The 23715-nt window shown below is 40.0% G+C and overlaps 1 protein-coding gene across 1 annotated transcript in view; it reads left to right on the top strand.

Moving 5' to 3' along the window:
• The window catches only part of LOC121739970 (polypeptide N-acetylgalactosaminyltransferase 2-like), an 88234-nt gene extending 65252 nt beyond the window's left edge, over window positions 1-22982 (top strand). Inside the window, exons 6-10 of the mRNA XM_042132631.1 lie at window positions 6551-6664; window positions 7907-8085; window positions 19776-19982; window positions 21275-21444; window positions 22304-22982. Coding sequence (XP_041988565.1) covers window positions 6551-6664; window positions 7907-8085; window positions 19776-19982; window positions 21275-21444; window positions 22304-22575 — 942 coding nt within the window. The 3' untranslated portion in view covers window positions 22576-22982. The remainder of the gene's footprint in view (window positions 1-6550; window positions 6665-7906; window positions 8086-19775; window positions 19983-21274; window positions 21445-22303) is intronic.
• Window positions 22983-23715: the final 733 nt, after the last annotated feature.

Raw genomic sequence — 23715 nt, 5'->3', positions numbered from 1 at the left:
GTAGCAGCGTTAAACTCTCTTATTATGCTACCGCTGCTGCTGTTTATTGTAATATTATTATTACTCATAGATTTGGAAGAAGGTTTTTGATAACAGAACCCAATTTTGCGAAATCGAGCATCGACGTTAAGAAAACTAGGAATTTAGGAATAGTATTCACAGATAAGGGTATTAATCTAATGTAGTAGGTATCATCGGAGTAAGAAATTATGCAATGGACAACGAAACAGAACTTTTATTTTATAGAAGCCCATCCAAATTATTGCTGCATTTTGTAATCTACATTACACATTTTTGTTACGAGAATAACTGAACAGCAAATACGTTGTTCAAAATTAGTTTTTAAACTTTTATAGGTGGGAGTATCATCATTTTGTAATGTGCTTTCATTACGGCTAGAGAAGTGAGTGGGATTTAATGAACATTAGTTCTTTTTATGGAATCAAAGTGAAAAAGTTATTTAGAATCAACATCAACAATCAAAATTTGACGGGGCTATCGTTATTACAAAATTTAATGTAACTTTAAATGTCATCATAATACACTATTATAGGTACCAGCTATTATTGCAATTAGATTGTGATCATTCTAGACTTATATTATTACTGCTTAGGCAATCTCAAAAGGTTAAAAGAGATAGGCAACGATTGCTTGGCTTAAGGTAAATTGAGGTTCAGTTAAGAGTTGAAGAGTAGAGTTGTAACATGACTTGAATGCTTTAGCTTTTAGGGAGATGAAATTTATATAATATCAGTTAGCGTGAACATATATGTATTTCTTCTCGCTAATGTAAAATAACAATTATTATAGTTCTGCTATAGGAACTAGACATAAAACATGTAAACATGTAAATACGTAATATTTTAAAGAAATAGGTTAAATAGCCAGTTATTTATTATTATTTTTTGTTTATGAAATAAGGGGGCAAACGAGCAAACGGGTCACCTGATGGAAAGCAACTTCCGTCGCCCATGGACACTCGCAGCATCAAAAGAGCTGCAAGTGCGTTGCCGGCCTTTTAAGAGGGAATAAGGTAATAGGGGAGGGTAGGGAAGGGAAGGGAAGGGAATAGTTGAGGGTAGGGAAGGGAATAGGGTAGAGGTCAGGGGATTGGGCCTCCGGTAAACTCACTCACTCGGCGAAACACAGCGCAAGCGCTGTTTCACGCCGGTTTTCTGTGAGAACGTGGTATTTATCCGGTCGAGCCGGCCCATTTGTGCTGAAGCATGGCTCTCCCACGTATAAATTTATATTATATAACGTATAAATATATATTTATTGCTACACCTATACCTATTGGAATAGGTGTAGCAAGAACTTTAATTTTCAGCTATAAACAATAAGATTAATATTAATTAACCATTTACGGGCGCACTCAGAGTCATAAGTCATAACATTATAATTAAACTTCAATTTAATGAAGAGTGTGACGTTTATTAACAATTAAATAATTAATGTTCATTTCTAAATCTGGAAGTTAACATACAATTTAACGTAATATTTCCTGTTAGTTAACTTATAATGCTGACGCTATATCTATAATTGATATTCACTCAAAAGAAATGATTCCTACAAAATATCATCGTAGAATAAAATAAATATTATTCGACATAATCCTGATGATGATGGCTAGAATTTAATAATGCAGACGGCATACGGCATGTATAGCCGGCACTACAGTCTACACAGCGGTATGCCGATCCTGACGAGAATGGTAATGTCAAGGATGCGAGATTGACGGGGAAAATTGGTGGCAAAGTTGAGTAGGGAAAGTTATTAAAAGCACACTTTTAGATATATTGTGTGAATCATACATTTTTCAGCAATAAAAAGTAACCTGTGTTATTAGTCAACATTAGTGTGTGTGTAAATTTTGAATTATTTTCTGACCATATTAAAAGCGAACAAACATAATAATATAAATGATTTAGGCCTGTAAGTTGTAACTTGTATAGCACAAAAGCAATCAAGATCATAATTGAAACGATGTATCATCGAAGAGATTGATTTATAGGCAGTTGACAGACCTATGTCATTTGGTCGGCTTATGTATATCTGGTTGTAATCTGTCGGATTGGTTTGACATGTCGCGACACATCTGCAGAATGTTCGGCACCGAACATTTGGCTCAATACGCTCGCATCAGCGTAAATTCAGTTCAGTTAGCGCGTAACCTTCCGTCGGTGGAACTTTCGGCGCCGTACGTTCAGCAGATGTGTCCTCAAAACCAAATTACTTAGGTGCCCCATCTGCTTAGGAATCAACTTCTCTGATAGTACCTGCATTGTATAATTTACAAAAATGTCTCGAAGGACAACGAAGATCACTTACTGCTAATAATATTTTATTTGTACATAAAATAGAATTTGCTTACGAAATGTAACCTGCAAATTATATCTTGTATCGATTTCACACATTTTTGATTGCCCAAAGTTTGACTATAAACTCTGAAGTTATTTCTATTGCAGAACATACAAGAAGTACAATCATGATTAATGAGTATTACTCAAGTAAGTATATCGATAGCATAGTACTTATGTCAATAAAAAAAATATTATAAAATAGTAACTTAATACAAAAATAATGACCGTAATGACTAGTGAGCTAGCGCGGAAATGTGCGCGAAATAGTGACCTTAGTAACAAGATGAGCCGTGCGTTGTGCAAAAGCAATTTAGTTCGAAAGTGAGTTGCTTCACGTACCAGGTACAAGATCATGCGCGCTCGGTGCAGGGTATGAGCGGTAGCGTGCGTCCCCTCGACCTGAGGTCGACGATGGAAAAAATAAGTGGATTTTTTAATCGAGTTTTGGCCCACCGGCCACCACACATTCCCACCGTTGTATCTCCGGTGTTGCCAGGATCGACAGCGGTATCCAATCACGAAAACTCTCTGATGTGATCTCAGGGAGCCCGAGAGACATGCTTAAGCTGTCTTGGGACCTGCAATGAAATTAATTAGAAGAAGATAGGAGGAGTAGGAAGTATACAGTAAGATAAGTGGATACGAACGTGTAGAGGGACACGTTCGTCTTTGTTTGCTCATGATCCACGTAGAATCTGTGGACAGTGCTGTGGGCTACACTATTATTATTATTGTACTTTGTATAAGCTGTAATTCTATGTACATAGTGTAGCTGTTTACTGTTCCTTTTCTAATAAAATAAAATAAAAAATAAAGATTGCACATGCTACAGACAGCTTTGCTATCATTGCCCAATGTGGAGTGGCGCCTATAAACTTAAGTCTACTTGGAAATACAATAAAATATGTTATGATCTTGGCATTACTGTAAATATTATAGTCAGGGAGCCCTAGAACTTTTTTTTTACTATCAAGCAAATTTTTTGTAGCTTCATTTTTTTGTAGCAACATTTATCTGCAAAAAATCTTTAATTTCATACTTTGATTTGATGGTCCTCAAATATGGATTGTTCTATTTGTAGGACAATGTCATTCTTAAATTAAATAACTATTAACCTATCTATATACAAAAAGTCTGCTGGTTGGGGTTTCGTTTTAGGGTTCTATAATCAACAAAACTTGGTTGACTACGGAACCCTATAACGGAACCCTAACGAGCAGATTTTTTGTATAATATGCATAGGTTAATAGTTATTTAATTTAACATTGCTTTACAAATAATCATATCAGCCTCTAGTCGTCCACTGCTGGACATAGGCCTCTCTTAATGAACGCCAAGATGACCGATCTCCTGCAGCCTGCTACTCGCATCCAACATGGGGCTGCAACTAAACGGAGATCGTCGTCCCACCTAGTTAGAGGTCGACCTACACCCCGATTTCCCAGCCTTGATCTCTATTCCAGAGTAAGTTTACTCTAGCGATTGTCTGTTCTTCAAGCTACGTGACGTGACGTGACGAGATTTTTCGCAAATAAAAATGTTGTTCCTCTTATCAAAATGAAGCTACTAACAAAAATTAGCTTGAGAATAATAAAAAAAATGTTCTAGAGCACCCGGACTATTAGGTAAAAAGTTTATAAAATAGACTTTGGCTGCTTACAATTCATGATCGAGAGTTTAGTTTAATTCTTCACAAATAATAATGCCGTTAAGGTTACAAGGAACTAGAAAACCAATCAATAACTTTCGCTTTTATCGCCTCGTAATGAAGTATGACCATAGATAGCTTTATGATAATGAGAGGAGAATAAAATATATTTAAGAAGGATTATTATTTTTACTTTCCCGGTTATATTTAATGGACAAATTATAAAGATCGCTCATAATGTTATAAGTTTGTGTAGGTGTTTATGTAAAGAATTATTTCAAACTAAAAATTCTTGTTAAAATTCAAAATTTTTACTAACTATATATTTTCTATCTCTTTAGTTATATAGCCCATCAGTCCCCAAGCGGCAGCCAGCTGCCGCATAACAATTGCAAATCTATTGTGTCTGCAATACCTACGATGCAGTTGCTACCTAAAACCATCAAAGAGATACATTATACATTATTATAGACAGACAATATTTCGCATTCATATATTTAATTTAAAAAAATAACCAAGAGCAAAAGAAAAAACAAAATAGCTTATGTCTTGTCCACAATCGCCCAAGTTAGTGAAGCAGAGTGAACGGAAGAGCCATTACACAACGTGATCCCTTCACCCGGCCAGCGCTGGCATGCCAGTACCAGCAGCGAGTCTAGCCAGCATGCAAGTATTGCACGATCTTGCCCAACGCCAATCACGATTAATGTCTAAACAATTCGCACGCACGTCTTATGTAAAATGATCAGCGAAAGTGAGTATATGAGTTCTTGATCATACGACAGCGTAGATAGATATTAAAAAGTTATCGCGTCCCAAATTTCACGCCACCACAGAATATTATATTATTATATACGCCACTTAGGCTGCAGCACGCTTTATAAGCGGCAGCACGAACGCGCGGTTTAGCCGCCATACCGTGCGAGATGACCAGCAATTGTATGTAACAATTTATGTAAAAAGCGGCACGGTCGCTCTGTCATTTACTTGCTAAAAAGCTTGTCATCTCGCGTTGTAGCCGCCAAAGGTTGGATTTATATTATACATCCGCCGAACGCGCGGTGCGTTCGTTTAGCGGTGCGTTTTGTCATGTCAAAATTGAAAATATCATTATTAGCTGCCAAAATTATCGAATCTGACGTAGAAGAAAACTTTTCCTTGTCAATAACGAAAGATAGGAATTCAATTATAATCATTAAAAATTGCTAAAGTTTTACTAATTACTAATTAACGCTTAGCAGCAAGTCCCAATTATCGAAGGGCCATAGTTTCTGAAAGGGTTAAATATATCTCATCCCAAAATAATTTTATGAAACTAATTTGGTCCTCTTATCGATAGTCAGGTTGGCGTTTTATACCTTAGCCGAAACCGGAGAGAGAAAATTATAGCGCTAAAAATCTGAGCTTGGGTAACGATAGAGTTTTAGCCTAAATTCCAACAGTTTTAACTAATTCAAGGATGTGAAACACTAAAACCATACTCCTATTTTGCTTACAAAATATAATTTTTATGTCGATCCCAAATATCTTTAGTATAGGTCTTCCCTCAAGCTCTTCAGATCATAAGGATTTTCGTATTTTGGTACAGTCGATCCTGACGACGTAAGGAATGCATTGGTAACTTATGGTAGGACAATGCCATAAATCACAGGAAATTGTGACGATACTTTTTATGCAACCACGGGCAAGGTTATGAAGAGTCAATCATCGCACCAAGGTCGCGAATGTCGCGCAAACCGGACCCCAACTGTGTCACACGTCATAAAGCTCGCCGGCTACACGACCTCTGGCATTTTTGCAACGATACTAATATTTGCTCTAAGCTCTTAGACTTTTGTAATGTATTTGCATTGGCTTTGGCTCATAAACAAAGGATGATTGGAAATGGAATTTCTTTACCCAATATAAGATGGCGTTTACAAAAGCTCCCCAAAGCAAAGCTTTATTTGTAGTGTCTGTTATTGTGGGCTTAAAACATGATTTTAAAGAGCTCTCTGCCTTAGTTGGTAATTAAGTAAAGTTCAAAGACGGAATTAATTCAACGAGTGTGATACTTTGCCAGAAAGTCAAGGTGACTCTTAGTAGTTTGAAACGCAAGGCTCTCACACAAGCTTGCAAGTTGTATAGCATTGACTTGCTAAACCTGACCTTAGCTTCCACCTCTTACCTCTTCTTTAGATCGTAATACCAAATCTATATCACTCAAGGCTGTTTTAGTTAGATCTTCTTACTTAATGATTATAAAATCTGATAAAAGCTAAACTACCAGTCCTACCCGTCGTCAATATTTAGGACGCATAAAAATATTTTAACAGAAATGACTGCAACAACTGTTTGTAGGTACTAAGTGCAGAATATTTACAATACAGTATTACTTAAGTACTTATAATAATATTAAGGATTTAGGAATTTGAAGATGATGCTATTTATTGCGGCCGAATAATTGCTCTAGCAGCTGGTCCCTTGATCCTTACTCATTTTCAATTGTCTTTATAGCTACTGCATATGCCATTTTTAAATTTCCAAAATTCTTTTCCAGGACCCAACCCGAGTAGTATGTCCAGTGATAGACGTGATCAGCATGGACACTTTCCAATACATCGGGGCTTCGGCCGATCTGCGAGGCGGCTTCGATTGGAACCTGGTCTTCAAGGTAAGCCCCTTTTACTTGGCCTGTAATTATGACCTTATGTGCTATAACGACTTAGCCTACGTACGTGAATCAGTTGCCAAATATTCGTGAATCGTGATTCTACGGTTTTCGGAGCAATCTGACAGTAAGAATAAAATTCTTGTCGAAACATGTTTTATCTCGTAAAACTAGTAGAACATACTGGAAATTGGAATGCAACATAGATGCATAATAAGAATATCCTTCATCGTCGAAAGCAATGACCCTGCAGCCAAAAGGTTGGAATAAAGTCAAGTGTGCTTAGTCAAGCGTGCATTAGGTAATAGACAAAGCGACCCATCTCATACTCTGACCATAGTCTGACGTCAATTCCAAATTAAAAGAAAGCTGTTACGCGTCTTCAATTTGGTCTCTCTGACACCGAATTGTTGTCCTGGGTTCTAATTCAAAAACCCACTTGGTTTGTGCTGACTGGCAACAACTGTGTACAAATGTAGCAGACTACAGTCTACAGTCCACGACCACTGGCACACCTTCAGCGAATAACACTGTGGCGGTTCCTGACGTGGGCTTCGGCCTGACCGGGCATACCACCTCGCTCGGTCGGAAGATCTTCCTTTGGCCTCCACGCATACCCCCACACAAAACCATAGAGTTAATAAAAAAACAAGAAATGCCAATAAAAGGTTTACTGTACTCACTTTAAAAATGCCAAGTGTGCGATTAGCCCTATCTGGTAACCAAGAAGCTAATATCTTAAATTTTTTCCCTTCTCCCTCCCTTCAATCTTTATTGAAGGTAAGGGCAATTAAAACTTTATACGTGGGAGAGCCATGCTTCGGCACGAATGGGCCGGCTCGACCGGAGAAATACCACGTTCTCACAGAAAACCGGCGTGAAACAGCACTTGCGCTGTGTTTCGCCGAGTGAGTGAGTTTACCGGAGGCCCAACCCCCTACCCTATTCCCTTCCTTACCCTCCCCTATTCCCTTCCCTTCCCTAAACTCCCCTATTACCCTATTCCCTCTTAAAAGGCCGGCAACGCACCTGCAGCTCTTCTGATGCTGCGAGTGTCCATGGGCGACGAGTTGCTTTCCATCAGGTGACCCGTTTGCTCGTTTGCCCCCTTATTTCATTTAAAAAAAAAAACAATAAATAAATGCCCATAAAAGGTTTTCTGAACTCAGTTTGAAAGTGCCGATGTGTATGGTCATTGGTAAGGTATATTATACTATTTAGTAAGCAGTTATTCTCAAATTCCAGTGGGAGTACCTATCCCACGCGGAGCGCAGCGCGAGGCTGAGCGACCCCACCCAGGTGATACGGACGCCCATGATAGCGGGGGGCCTGTTCAGCATGGACAGGAAGTACTTCAGCAAGCTCGGAAAATACGACATGAAGATGGACGTCTGGGGTGGAGAGAATCTGGAAATTTCCTTCAGGTACAATATCTTAATTAATTGCTGCATCTCATAAAGTTGTCTGGAAGAAACTACTATTTCAATAGTTTATTTTATTGTTTCTGTCATTAAATTTAAGTTTTCAGTTTTGTGATGAAGAATTATTATCTATCTATTTATCTACTGTTAGAAGTTAGAACTAAAATCTTAGAGTATTCTCGTAGCCGGCAAAAGTCAAAGCAAAAAAAAACTATAAAAACAACATAAAATTTTGTCGACTTACTAAATGCTTAATTGTAAAAAGGTGTAAAATAATACCAATGTAAAAATCATAAAAGATAAATTTTGTTAAATTACCATAAAATGTCTAGAAATAAATGGTCGCTAACGACTATTTTAGCTAGTAATTAAATCAAAGAAGATTAAAAAAAACACACAACATTTATCATCACGAGAACAAAATAGTAAAAGTGGTAAAACCAGAAATATTGCTTCATCTAAAATTATTTCCAGAAAGGATTGACAGACACCCAAAATATTTTTTTAAATTTTTTTATTCACCTTTAAATATCGATATCTAGAGTAATAAATTGACCTTTTTAAATATTGGCATTGTGCGACCCCTGATATTTCCAAAAAACTGGAAATTTCATCAAATTCCAGTTTCTTATAGACTAGATCAAGGACAAAAAATAATTGGCAATTATCACGCGTCTTAGAATGTTCTAGTTTATAAGTTTGGGGTCTCGTCTCTCGTAGTTCATGGCAAGTTCGCTAAATTGTGTGGAACGGTTGCTTGGCGTAGCAACACGATCATTGGAAACTGGCTCTGTATTAAAGAGTAACATAATATTGTATTAGTACTTACTACCTAATCAATTTACGAAAGCACTAAGTTATAAAATAATTTAACGGTTATAAACGTAGTAAATGTCTGTAGTCTATGGCTTTATAATAATTTATTTTGATAAGGATTAATAGCATGAGTAAAATAAACGCGTCAAAATGTAGTCCAAAAAAATCAAGATTTTTTAAATAAAAAAAATTGTTGTGGTGCCTCACTTAGTGTGTCGCGGATTTTTTTGTAGATATTTATAAGATCTACAATTATTAATTAGAACATTGTATGGTTCTATGATAGAACCATAAACTTCTATCTCTTATAGTTTAGGCAGCGTACTCAAAATAAGTAACTTTTGTGGTTGATGTTTTACACCTTATCTCCGAAAAACCCAAATATCTTACAGAAACCTATTTTTCCCAAAATAAAATTTGGCCTATGTTACTCGTGGATAATGTGGCTTTCGAATTGTGAAAGAATTTTTAAAATCGGTCCAGTAGTTTTTGGGCCAATTCATTACAATTATACAAACAAAGTTTTCCTCTTTATAATATTATCGTATATAATATTGTTACGTGCTAGGGTTCGAGGATTTGGAGAGAAAGACCTGGTGACTCTCTTGAAGACTTTATTAACACTGCTCTAAACACTAGGTCACAACACTTAGCACTAAGTCCAAACACTAATCACTAGGTCCAATCACTAAGCACTATCACTGTCCTAGGTCGTAGCCAAGTCGCAGGTTTCACTGGTTCACTCACTATTGATCACTTGATGTCGCCTCGAAGATCGCTCAGATTGAACTGACTTGCCGGGCCTGCCTGCGGCTCTTTTTATATGGCGAGACGAATTCCAGAAATTTCCCGGATTCACGTAAACAAGTAAACAACCGTGGGAAATTTCTAGGAGGCTCGGGAATGTGCCACAATAAAACTGCCGTCCTTGCGATAAGTGCAGTAAGTTGAATTTAATTTAGACCTTATGGACTCAGTCATAAGGTCTAAATTCAAACACGCTAACAAATAAAGGGTAAGCACGTAAACAAACATTGGACCTTTTTAGAAGGTTCGAGTATGTACTTGCGCACCACGTGTCCGTATACCATGTACCGTAACACTACTCCCCTCTTAGAGATGCTCGTCCCGAGCATCATTGTTACTGCCATGGTAACGCGCCAGACGGTCTATGTGTACCACTTTGAATGTCCCTCTTGGTTGCTTTTGAATCCTGTAAGTCACGTCATTCAATCGGGTAACCACTTTGTATGGGCCGTCCCACTTGGTCTGCAACTTTGGAGATTTGCCTTTTCGGCGAGTTGGGTTATGCAGCCACACCAGTGACCCTTCTTCGAAGCCGCTTGTATTCGATTTCCGGTCGTATCTGGTCTTCATGTTCTCACTTGACTGTAACCCATTTTCCCGAACCATGGCGTGTATATAACGCATCTTTTCCCTTAAATCGCAGACATAATCTGGTACGGTCTTTGGTTCTTCCGGTGATCCTCCTGTCAAAAGGTCTACTGGTACTCGTAGTTCTCTACCGTAATTGACATACGCCGGGGTAGCTTTTATGCTCTCATGCTCGGCGGTACGGTACGACAGAAGGAAGAGCGGTATATACTTGTCCCAGTCCTTTTGTTTGTCATCTACCAATTTCGCCAAATGCCTCTCAAGGGTCTGGTTAAATCTCTCAACCATTCCATCAGACTGTGGATGGTACGCGGTGGTCCTCGTTTTATGCATTCCCAAAATTCTGCACACTTCCTGGAAGACCTGCGATTCGAAATTCCTGCCCTGATCGGAATGGATTTCTAGAGGCACACCAAAGCGAGATATTACTTCTTCGACTAGCTTAGAAGCAACTGTTGTGGCTTCCTGGTTTGGTATGGCGAACACTTCGGGCCATTTGGTGAAGTAATCCATGACAACCATGAAATACTTGTTTCCTGATTCCGTTACAGGAAATGGCCCAGCTACGTCAACTGCGATTCGTTCCCACGGTGCGCCAACGTTATACAAGCGCAGGCTCCCACGGCTCCTTGTCTGTGGTCCCTTCACTGCAGCGCAAGTAGTGCATTTGCGGCACCAATCCTGTACATCATCTCGACAATGCAACCAGTAGAATCGTTCTCGCACTTTCGTTAACGTCCTCTTTACTCCTAGATGACCTCCTGATACGCCATCATGCATTTCACGGAGAACATTCGGTACTCTCGTTCTTGGGACAACTATCTGAAGATGGAACTCTCTGCCGTTGGTCTTCTCCCATTTCCGGTAAAGTATTCCGTTTTGAAGAAACAGACTGTCCCATTGCGCCCAGTACGCCTTAGTGACAGCGCCAGTGGGTGCAACCTCACTCCAGATTGGCTTTACGTCATCCCGTTTCTTCCATGTGATGATGTGTCGAAGGTCGTCATCTCTTTCTTGAGCCTCTCTCATACCATCATTCTCCCATGGACCCAAAAGACTTGTTTTCGTTAACTTTAATGTTACTTCATTAGATTCCTGCTTAACACAATGTTTGCAGTCTTCTGAACACGGCCTTCGCGAAAGTGCGTCGGCATTCCCATGTGCCTTTCCGCTACGGTGTTCCGTCTTGAAGTCATACTCCTGAAGTTGTTCAATCCATCGAGCTACTTGGCCTTCTGGGTTCTTGAATTGTAGTAGCCACTTCAAGGCTGCGTGATCAGTTCGCAGTAAAAAGTGTCTGCCGATGAGATACTTGCTGAAATGTTGTAGCGTCTTTACGACAGCCAAGAGTTCTCTTCTTGTCACACAGTAGTTTCTCTCTGGCTTAAATAAAGATTTGCTGAAATATGCAATTACGACTTCTCTTTCACCCTGTTTTTGAGATAACACCCCTCCAATGGCCGTGTTGCTTGCGTCCGTGTCGACTATAAACTGACCTTCAGGTTGTGGATACCCCAGGATTGGTGTTTCACACAGATGTTTCTTTAGTTTCTGAAAAGAATCTTCGGAAGTCTCGTCCCAAATAAACTGTCGTTTATCTTCTGTCAGCCGATGTAATGGCTTGGCTATCTCTGAGAATCCCTTAACAAAACGCCTGTAGTAGGAGCATAGGCCGAGAAATGCCCGCACTTCGGTTTTGTTCTTAGGGGTTGGCCAATTTTGGACTGCTTCTAGTTTCTCCGGGTCCGTCTGAATTCCATCACTGGAGATAACATGGCCGAGATAGTTCACCTTACTCCTGAATAAACGACACTTTTTCGGATTCAACTTTAACTTGGCCCCCTCTATTTTGGCGAAAACTCGTTCTAAGTTTCGCAAATGGTCCTCGAAGTCGCGGCCAACAATGATGACGTCGTCCAAGTAGACTAAGCAAGCCTCTCCAACTAAGCCTGCCAGTACACACTCCATGAGTCGCTCAAATGTGGCAGGTGCGTTGCACAATCCAAAGGGCATGACGTTAAACTGCCATAAACCTTTACCGGTGGAGAAAGCTGTCTTCTCTTTGTCTTTTGGATGAATTTCCACCTGCCAGTATCCAGATTTCAGGTCCAGGGTCGAGAACCATTTCATGCCACTCAAGGTATCCAGAGTGTCGTCAATTCGAGGTAATGGATAACTGTCCTTCTTGGTGACATCATTGAGACGTCTGTAGTCCACACAAAATCTTGTGCTGCCATCTTTCTTCTTCACTAATACAACCGGTGAGCACCACGGACTTGCAGACGGTTCAATGATCTTATGCCTTCTCATGTCCTCCAAAAGGCCTTCAACTTCTTTTTCCTTTGCAATGGGTATCCGTCTTGCTCGTTGACGAATTGGGTTCTCGCTTCCGGTATCTATCCTGTGCTGAACCATCGACGTTCTTCCAAGGTCGCCTTCCTGACTGGAGAAGATATTCGCGTGGCGTTGTAAAAACTTCTTAGCTTTCATGCCCTGCGAATAAGTCAGATTACTCTTGCAGTCATCGAGTAGCTCAGTCACTATTCCATAGTTGCTGGTGTTTGCTGAGCCTGAGCCTGTGATCGAACTACACTTTCTCATCCAGACAACTTCCTCGCACTTTCCAATGACGTCACCTTTGTTCAAGCAGATCTCGCGATCAGCAAGATTCAAAACCCTGACCACAGCGTTACTGCTTCCACTAACAAGGGTTCTCGCCGTCATCAGTTTTTGCGCTGATGTCTTGGTAGGTGTGTCTTCGATCAACACGCATCTATTTAACTTCTTCTTTCCAGCTGGTGGTAGTTTCACCAGCACTCTAGCTTCCGCTCGTCCAGGTATTATGACTTTCTTTACACATTCAACTTTCCCGCAGGTGCCTCCAAGGATGAAAATTTCTTCTTCACCACACTTGAAAACTCCGTCAGCGACATTAATTCTACAGTTGTGCTTCTTCATGAAATCCAAACCCAAGATGCAATCATCCATAATCTCAGCCACGATAACGTCATGAGGGTATGAGAACTCCCCCACATTAATCGTAACTGACATTTCTCCCAGGACGGGTATTGGCTGACCGGAGGCGGTAAGAAGCCGACAGTTAATTCTCCTCTTGTGCCTCCTTGCGGCTTTTATCAAATTTGGGCTCACTATTGTTCTAGAGGCTCCTGTGTCTAGAGTCATTTTGCAATCCGTACCGTTAATAGTCCCCTGAATCACCAGACTATTCCCGCTGCTTGCTTGGGAGACAACCGTTATTGGGGCTTCCTCCGTGTCAGCCAGCACTCGCCCCTTAGTCCTGGCTTTTATTCGTTTCCCTGCTCCCGGGCAGGGGATGAAGCCCCTTGCTTCTTCAGCTCCTCCATTTGTTCCTCGAGCCTTTTCATTCTTGCCATCTGGGTCCCCTTCTGCGGGCAGTTGAGCTGGAGATGGCCCCTCTCGCCGCACTTGTAGCACATGGCTCCAAAACTTTTCTTCGTGGGAGCCTTGACCTCCTTGACTTCCTCAGAGACCTCGTGGATCTTATGGGTCTGTCGTATGTCACGGCGAACAGCCTCGACTTCCAAAGCATGCGCCAATGCTTCCTTAAGCGAGGTGTGGTGACGAAGCCTCACTGCAGCTCTGACCTCCAGATCCCTGATTCCGTCGACAAATGCTTGCACAATATTGGAGTCGACCATCTTGGCGTCAGCTCCTGGGTGTGCCTTCTTGACGAGTTTTTCAATTTCCAACGCCCATTGTTGTAATCCTTCTCCTGAGCGTTGGACTCTGTCACGCAGTTGGGCACGAAACACGTGCTCCAGGTGTCGCTCCCCGTATCTGGATTCAAGGGCCTCCATCAGGTCTTTGAATCCATTTCCTGTATGTGCTTGCAGGACCGACAAGGCTTGCCCTCTGAGCACGACAGTGAGAGCGGTCAGGCATTGTTCGTCAGACCATCCGTTGGCAGAAGCAACAGTCTGGAATTGCTGACGGTAAGCGTTCCAAGAAGTAGTGCCGTCGTATGGCGGTACTTTTACTCGTGGCCCGTGTGCCACTCCGGAAGTTCCACTACACGTCGCGACTCCTGTGGTTTCCAGGCGCACTACTTTCTTCTGTAGTTCAGTGAGGCCGGTTTTCACATTTTCCACATCCACTCCTAACCCGGTAACGCGTTCGTCCATTACGTCGACATCTTTACGAAGCTTAGTCACCGTGTCACTGACATCCTTTATGGCCAGAAGCGCTTTCTCTTGGAGGTCCTTTTGTTGCTCTTGAGACTCCTGCAAAGCGCTGAGCTTGCGGTCTTGTGACTCCTGCAAAGCGCCGAGCTTGCGGTCTTGTGACTCCTGCAAAGCGCCGAGCTTGCGGTCTTGTGCCTCCATCATTGCCCTTTGAGAATCTTGCAAAGCCTGAATTAACTCAATTATACTTTCCAATTGAGGAGCCATTTGAGGGGCCGTAGAAACAACGGGCGTGGCAAGATGGATGGAGCTGGTCGACGGAGCCTGAGCAGGTGGGGCCCAGTGGGCGGGGCCAGTGGGCGTGGCCTGAGTGGGCGTGGCCTGAGTGGGCGTGGCCTGGTGGGCGGAGGCAGTGGGCGTGGCCATGTCCAAAGTGGGCGAAGCCTGGGGGGCGTGGCCAGTGGGCGGGTCCCGGTGGGCGGAGCCAGTGGGCGGGGCTTCACCCAAAGTAGGTGGAGCCTGGTGGGCGTGGTCAGTGGGCGGAGCCTGGTGGGTGGGGCCAGTGGGTGGGGCCTGTCCCTCAGTGGGCGGAGCTTGGCCCCCAGTGGGTGTGGCCTCCGCAACTCCTCTCTCGGAGTCAATGGCAGCAGCTCGCTGCGCCCTTGTCCTGACACTCCCCTTGAAGTCCTCTCTCGGAGTCAATGGCATCTCCAAATCGCACTTCTGACACCAGTTGTTACGTGCTAGGGTTCGAGGATTTGGAGAGAAAGACCTGGTGACTCTCTTGAAGACTTTATTAACACTGCACTAAACACTAGGTCACAACACTTAGCACTAAGTCCAAACACTAATCACTAGGTCCAATCACTAAGCACTATCACTGTCCTAGGTCGTAGCCAAGTCGCAGGTTTCACTGGTTCACTCACTATTGATCACTTGATGTCGCCTCGAAGATCGCTCAGATTGAACTGACTTGCCGGGCCTGCCTGCGGCTCTTTTTATATGGCGAGACGAATTCCAGAAATTTCCCGATTCACGTAAACAAGTAAACAACCGTGGGAAATTTCTAGGAGGCTCGGGAATGTGCCACAATAAAACTGCCGTCCTTGCGATAAGTGCAGTAAGTTGAATTTAATTTAGACCTTATGGACTCAGTCATAAGGTCTAAATTCAAACACGCTAACAAATAAAGGGTAAGCACGTAAACAAACATTGGACCTTTTTAGAAGGTTCGAGTATGTACTTGCGCACCACGTGTCCGTATACCATGTACCGTAACAATATTATAGTATAGTGTAGATACGTAATTAAATGTATGAAAGTATGAAGACAGTATGATATTAAACGGAAAATGGATGTAAAGATAGCGAAGCATTTATTTGAAACTGAAAATGTTGATGAAATAGATGTTTTATTTGTTTCTTATACTGTTATCTTTATACTATTTTTTTTTCATTGTATAAAAATATTTAATATCCAAGTTTGTTTGTAATAATACAGGGTATGAATTTTCTAATTAAGACAGAGAAAATCTGATCTTGTATTCGGTACATAAATGTTTGTATTAGTAAGGGGGCCAACCTATTAGTTCATCTGGTACACTAAACACCAGCACTGGATTTAGAAATAGGCCGTATAAGTCGCGGCCTCAGGGCGGCAGCGTCTTACGTCTGTCTGTCTGTCACCGCTTCACGCCCAAACCGCTGAACCGATTTTGCTGAAATCTGGTATGGAGATACTTTGAGTCCAGCATAGCTAGCACAAGCACGTAGACAAACGAAAGAAACTAAATTTTGACAGTTTTACCGGAAAAACATTGGAGTAAAAGTTTCTTTCGTATCTCGATATCTTTCGCTTTTGAAAATCTATATGTCAAGCATGACGATCCGCTTTTGACATTTAGTTTCTTGATTCTGTTTTTATTTTTATTATGGCACTTGGCTATAAAACCATGGCCAGTGTCGAGTAAATGGCGGCAAATTCAAAAAATCGATGAATAGCAACCCTGTCTATAGCCGGAATTATAGTTTTGATCTACAAACTACGAATAATAAAGTTCCTTAGTTTTTATTATTCGTATTTCGTAGATCAAAACTATAATTCCGGCTATAGACAAGGTTGCTACACGTCGATTTTTTGAATTTGCCGCCATTTACTCGACACTGGCCATGGTTTTATAGCCGAGGTGCCATAATTAAAAAAAAAGAACCAAAAAACTAAATGTCAAAAAAAAATAATTGCCGTTGCTATAATGGTTGCTATGGAAAGAGTTTCTTGTCTTTGTCCACTGAAACTCAAGTCGATGGGTGGTGCCATGCTCGGGAATAAGATATGTAGACATGGGAAAGAAACTGCCATTACTTTCTTCCGAAGAATCGACTGGGAAACCCCGTGCTAGCTACGCAGGGCAAAACTATAGGTTATAGTTTATCCCGGAAAAATATACTGTTCCCGCGCGAGTCGCGATATACCAATTTTCGCGCAATGGAGTAGTGGGCCCCATATTCTAGTAAGAAATATAAATCTGGCGCTGCTAAATGGTTTACTGCTAGGCGTCTGACAGATCTAGTATTAGTAATTACTAATTAGCATTTTACTCCGACTGCCTGGCTAGTGGTCAGTTGATTTTATTATCCAGTATATTATATTGAAATACGAGATATGTCAAATCCTGCAAGGCAGCTTTGCTCTTTATTAAATCATTTTATAATTGGCTAGAAATATTATAACAGATTATAATTCGATCAGTTGTAATATTATTATCAGTTTGAATACATACGTGAAATGAGCTACGGCCTACGATGAGGCTTGAATTATTATTGTTATGCGTTCTTATAAGAAACGATTTATTCAATTACACCAATATTTGAATAAATCCATTGTATACATATAGTTATATACCGTACATACTATATAGTTTGTGCGTTTTAAGATGATATGGGTGACACATCTCATATTCCTTGCTACGGGTTTTTTTTACAAGAAAACAAAACAAATCAGAATGTAATAAATTATATTCCATCTACAAAAACAAATGTTTCCTATAATTGTAAATGAATAAAAATGAAAAGTTGCTAAATGCTAACTTATTAATATAAAATTATCAATATTAACTGAGAAAAATATTGTTACGAAAATATTAGAAAAATGTCAGATGCATGAAACGGAACTTATGCCAATAGAGATTGACACTGTTGAATCGAAATCAAATCGATAAAAAGGGCGGCCATTTTAAATCGCCGGCGCCACTCTGAAAATCGATAATGTCGATTGCAATTCCTTTACGAAGTGATTCGATATTTTTACCGACTTCCAAAAAGGAGGAGGTTATACGTTCGGCTGTATGTATCTTTTTTTTATGTTCAACGATAACTCAGCCGTTTGTGATCCGATTTTCAAAATTATTTTTGTGTTGTATAGGGTTTAACTCGAATTTGGTACCATGTTCGCAAAAGTGGTGATCTGATGTTGGGATCCTGGAGGAATCGAGGGGACTCCTTTAAATTTGTATGGAAACATATAGTGATTTCAATTTTTTCTAAAGCATTCGAGGTAAATGCTACCAAAAAGTAAGATTTCGCACCAGGTTATACCCTGGATCCGAAGGTACCCAACAGAACTTTTGAATCCTTATAGATACAGGTTCGGGGATTTCGGCGTTGTTTAAACAACTGAAAGCATAAGTCAACACATCTATTTTTTTAATCATCATCATCAAAATCATAATTATAACATGGGTCATCACATTATGACCCAATTATTGATGCTTTTCGTGATATTTTGCATCAAAGCAGATGTTCTTGATGATTATTTCGCTGTTTGTGGACCGATTTTCAAAATTCTTGTGTTGATATATAGGATATAATCTTGATTTTGTATAATAATTACGAAAGTGGTGAGCTGATGATGGGATCTATGAGCAATCGAGGGAAATCCTTGAAATTTATCAAAAGACTCATAGTGGTTAAAATGTTGTTTCTAGTAACTTAAACATATGTTACGAAAAAGAGACAGTTCATACGAAGGTGTCTCTTGGTCCAAAGGCACTGAACAGAACTCCTGAACCTTTAAAGATAAAAGTTTTTAAATTGCAGCATCGCTTAGATAACTGCAAGCATTTGCCACAATTTCGCTTACAGTAACATAATGTGAATAGTTAACATTCGTAGTGGTTATTTACGCATAAAGCCTTATCTTGTAGATAACTAAAAAGAGTGAAATTATTATTTTTAACAAAAAATTAAAACCGACTTCCAAGGTCAATAATAATATGAACTAAAAAGTATTAAATAACTTTTACTGCGCCGCCGCCACACCGACTGGGACCTCACCGTTCAAAACATTAATATTATTATTATGTAATTTATAAAACAATAAATATATATATTTATTTATTATATGTATAATATATTATAGTCTATTCTACTAAGTATATATATACACACACACACATATGACGCCATGGACACTTTTTTTTTAAATATATATATTTAAAAAAAAAGTGTCCATGGCGTGATGGACCACAATTAATTAAAATTCATAATATTATTTCAATTATCCTTGGTGCGAAAAATCTAAATAATAAAATAACAAAAAAAGGATATGGACGAACAGTCCATTGACGGCCACAATTTTATAATAAAAAAAAATATAACTCTTACACTATAATAGTGCCTTTTTCAGTATTCGTCTAAATCTCAACTATTTCTGTACATACTACAGTCTTCATTACTTTGAAGTCGGTACCATTCCCAAAAGCTTCAGATATTCTGACATTGACTGAACTTACGATAAAATTAGCTGGTACCGACTTCAAATAATACTTTTTAGTTCATATTATTATTGTCTTTACCTTGGAAGTCGGTTTTAATTTTTTGTTAAAAATAATAATAAATTATCGATTAATTTTCTTAGGTTACTTCGCTACTATTGTCAATTATAATGTGTCACTCATATCATCTTAAAACGCACAAACTATAGTTAGTATGGATATGAATACGGTATCTCCGTATCCATATCCGTATCAGAGAGAGATTTGAGTCCCGAGAAAGGACGGGTACTTTTATTGCGGAAAATGTACGGTTCCATCGCGATAGACTTTTGGTGCAACGGAGCTGCGGGCGTTATTTAGAATTTTAATAAAGTCCAAACGAGTGTATCGAGGTAAAAAAAAACTTCCTTTATAAGACATTATTTTAAGACATTTCTTAAGTAAGTATGTAATTATATGTGCCCAGCCTCGTCATTTTGGTTATAGTAATGAAGTAAAATTATAGTGAGTTAGTACACGTTGAGATAAAAGAGGTTTTACCATTCCAGGGTATGGCAATGCGGGGGCTCGCTGGAGATCGTCCCCTGCTCGCGTGTGGGTCACGTGTTCCGGAAACGTCACCCCTACACGTTCCCCGGCGGATCCGGCGCGGTGTTTGCCCGGAACACGCGCCGGGCGGCCGAGGTGTGGATGGACGATTACAAGGAGTTGTACTATAGATCCCAGCCGCTCGCCAAGCAGGTGGAGTATGGGGAGTGAGTACCTATATAGTTTTTTTTTTTAATGAAATAAGGGGGCAAACGAGTAAACGGGTCACCTGATGGAAAGCAACTTCCGTCGCCCATGGACACTCGCAGCATCAGAAGAGCTGCAAGTGCTTTGCCGGCATTTTAAGAGGGAATAGGGTAATAGGGGAGGGTAGGGAAGGGAATAGGGTAGGGGTTAGGGGATTGGGCCTCCGGTAAACTCACTCACTCGGCGAAACACAGCGCAAGCGCTGTTTCACGCCGGTTTTCTGTGAGAACGTGGTATTTATCCGGTCGAGCCGGCCCATTCGTGCCGGATTGGCTCTCCCATGTATTAATTTAGTAGTTTTCAACCTTAAAGAAAAATTGGCTTTGAAAACTATCCGCTGCCACCTAATTCTTATCGAACATCAAATGTGTCTATCTGGGTTGTTACGTCTTGTTGTTATCTCGCGATCGTTGATATAATAAGTCTCCTTTTTCATTAATTATCTATATATACAGGGTGTAACAAAAATAAGTGATAATACTTTAGGGTGTGTACGTGTTCCTTGTAGAGAGTTCACTGTGAAAGTAGCAGCGCTAAAAGACCAAATTTTTTTTTCTTTTGGATGGGGAAACTCGTGACGCTCGGGCCCTTAACCATACAAAAGTAAAAAAAATATGTTCGTCTTTCACACCCTAAAGTATTAGGTATCACTTATTTTTGTTACACACTGTATAAAAATGGATTTCCAATTGTGTTAGTAACGCTGTAACTCGATAACGGCTGAACCGATTCTGCTAATTTTAGTCTTAAAATAATCCTTGAAGTCCAGGGAACGTTTTAAAGTGACACGAAGTTCACCGGGACAGCTAGTATATAATAAGAGAGAGTCTATACGTATCAAACGTATTTAACTTACAAATTGACAAAACATTACGATATTCTGATGATGATGATTGCAGCGGATATTGGGATGACTGATGGTGGCAGCGGTGGGATTTTAAGAGCCAATGCTTCTACCAAAACGTCCAATAAGCTCCTGCCCTCTGATTAAAATTTTATAAGATAAATTTCTGTTTTTTTTTTCTTCGTATCTACTACTACAGGCAAACTAATTAAAGGTGGCACTAGCGGTCATAGAAAACGATGAAATATGACAAGTTTTTTGCCAGGGGTCATTGGCCGCTACGGACAGAATTCAGCAATTTGAGAATAGAGCATTTACCATAATAACTCCCACACCGGTTTTGGTGACGGTGGCCGGTTTCATTGAAACGGTCCTGCGCCTTTACCATAGAACCTCTACAAATTCCAGTATATCCGAGCGTCTGGCGATCCGCAAGCGTCTCCAGTGCAAGCCTTTCCGGTGGTACCTCCAACATGTGTACCCCGAGCTAGCGGTCCCGGCCGGCGGGGGCACGCGGACCGTGCGACAAGGTGCACGGTGTCTGGACACCATGGGACACCTCGTTGATGGGACATTAGGTATGCTTCGATACTATAGTGTAGTTTAAATTGTTGATTCTGTGGAGCGTTGAACTGTAGCATGCTGACTTATTTAGGCTGATAGGACAAAAATTAATGAAATTAGTTGACGATGCCGGTATCATAAAGTAATAAATATACGGTCTCTGCCGGTATCAAACATTTTCAGGCATGCTCATTTTGAGTATTTTTTACAAAACTTTTAACTTACTTATGTATTTCATCATCTAACTAATGCTAGCTGTACATAGAATCCACATTTTTTTTTTATTTTAAATCATTTTTACACTCCAAAAGCCTCCATTTATGCAAAAATCGTCAGTTACGTGTATAAGTATCGTACGTATACAGGGTGTAACAAAAATAAGTGATAATACTTTAGGGTGTGTATGTGTTCCTTATAGAGAGTTCACTGTGAAAGTAGCAGCGCTGAAAGGCCAATTTTTTTTTTCATTTTTGTATGAGGAAACTCGTGACGCTCGGGCGGCTTGCCCATATAAAAGTGAAAAAAATTTTTGGTCTTTCAGCTCTGCTACTTTCACAGTGAACTCTCTACAAGGAACACATACACACCCTAAAGTATTATCACTTATTTTTGTTACACCCTGTATAAGTGTGTATAAGTATTACGCGTATAAGTACCGACTTATGTCTTCAAAGTTCAATTATACCGAACGTTTAAATAATTGTTGATATTATGAACCAAAACGCTTCTTTACCTATTGGCATCAAAGATGTTCCTAAGAAATAATTTAGCAAATTACGGTCAAACTTTTCAAAAAGACCGTTATGAACTCATTATGATGACTGCCAAAGATGGGGTTTTGCTCTGCTTCTTGATACGTAAATCCAATTCCAGGTATGTACCCCTGCCACAACACTGGCGGGAATCAGGAGTGGACGTTCGACAACGGCCTACTTCGTCACCACAGCCTCTGTGTGTCACTGTCGGAAGACCGAGTGACGGCCGTACTGGCTGCCTGCGACCCAACAGATGATGCCCAGCAGTGGAAGCGAGATGGACAACTTCTGAGACACGCGAAGTTGGACTTCTGTCTCGACAGCGACCGACCAGCGCTGTATCTCGACCAGTGTGATGAGGATAAGTCCAGCCAGCTGTTTACATTGTAGAGGTTGAAATAAATCAGTTGATGGTAAAGTAATAGAAGGGATTGTCTATTAATCATCTGAGGCTTTAAAGGAACGGGTGGTTAAAATGATATACAAACAAGATCTCGTGATTAATAGACGGGTCCTAAACGGAATTAATTTTGCAGAAGATTGGTGTAGTATATGCAAAATTTGTGTGGCGAAAGGAGATGAGCAAAATGCCTAACGCTGCCCGGGGATTTTCTCATTTGAAGCCATTACCGCCCTAATCTCGAGCGTCGCATAAAGGCAAAACAACGTCCAAAAAACAAATATTTACTTATAGCCATACATTTAAGAAGCGAGTATTGTCAAACATTTGCACCCAACACGTGTGTTAGACTGGGTTGCACCAACTAACTTTAACTGTAACTTTGACTACAGTGCAAAATGTCAAATCTTTGGTTAAAGTTAAATATGTCGTCTTTACCTCCGCTCATACGTGAATTTCTCCGGTTAAATTTAAGGTTAAAGTTAAAGCTAAAGGACGCCAACTTTAACTTTAACCACGCCTCTGGTGCAACCCAACCTTAGATTGAAGTTTTAGAATCGTCTAGAACCACAATCCGGTAAGTATAGTATTTATGCTTGACCTGGTGTTATGACGTCCAGCCAGCTTTTTGCATGAAAATTAAATTAAGATAAAAACGAAATAAAACTAAAATTAACGAGCAAAGGCTCAAGTTTTCAACTTTTTTCTACTGAGTCTGTAAAAATATTATTGTCTTAATTTTCTTTTTAATATGTTGCATTTTAATACTTGCATACATATTGTGTTTGCAAAATATTTTTATTTTGTTTCGTTATAACTTTTATAAATATTATAAACATATGTTCGTCAATCGTAAGCAATACCTACGTACAAACATTCCATAAATTAATAATAGTAGGTAAGTAGAAAGTGACAGACACACCAACCTACATACAGTACGCTACACGTGATAAGAATACTCATTAATTAGAAAAAAAAATTAGAATACTAGGTGCACATTAGAACGATATAAAAATTAACAAGTCACAAAAATTGTTTACCTACAGTTTAAAAAACGTATAGGTATTCTTTTATTTTCGTCCATAAGTGTCAATGTTATTGTATTGCGACAAAATAATTTTAGTACTTGT

The sequence above is a fragment of the Aricia agestis genome, chromosome 2 (genome assembly GCF_905147365.1).
Source record: "Aricia agestis chromosome 2, ilAriAges1.1, whole genome shotgun sequence".
Taxonomy (NCBI): Eukaryota; Metazoa; Arthropoda; class Insecta; order Lepidoptera; family Lycaenidae; genus Aricia; species Aricia agestis.
The sequence above is the reverse complement of the archived record's forward strand: the minus strand, read 5'-3'. Positions and strand labels throughout refer to the sequence as shown.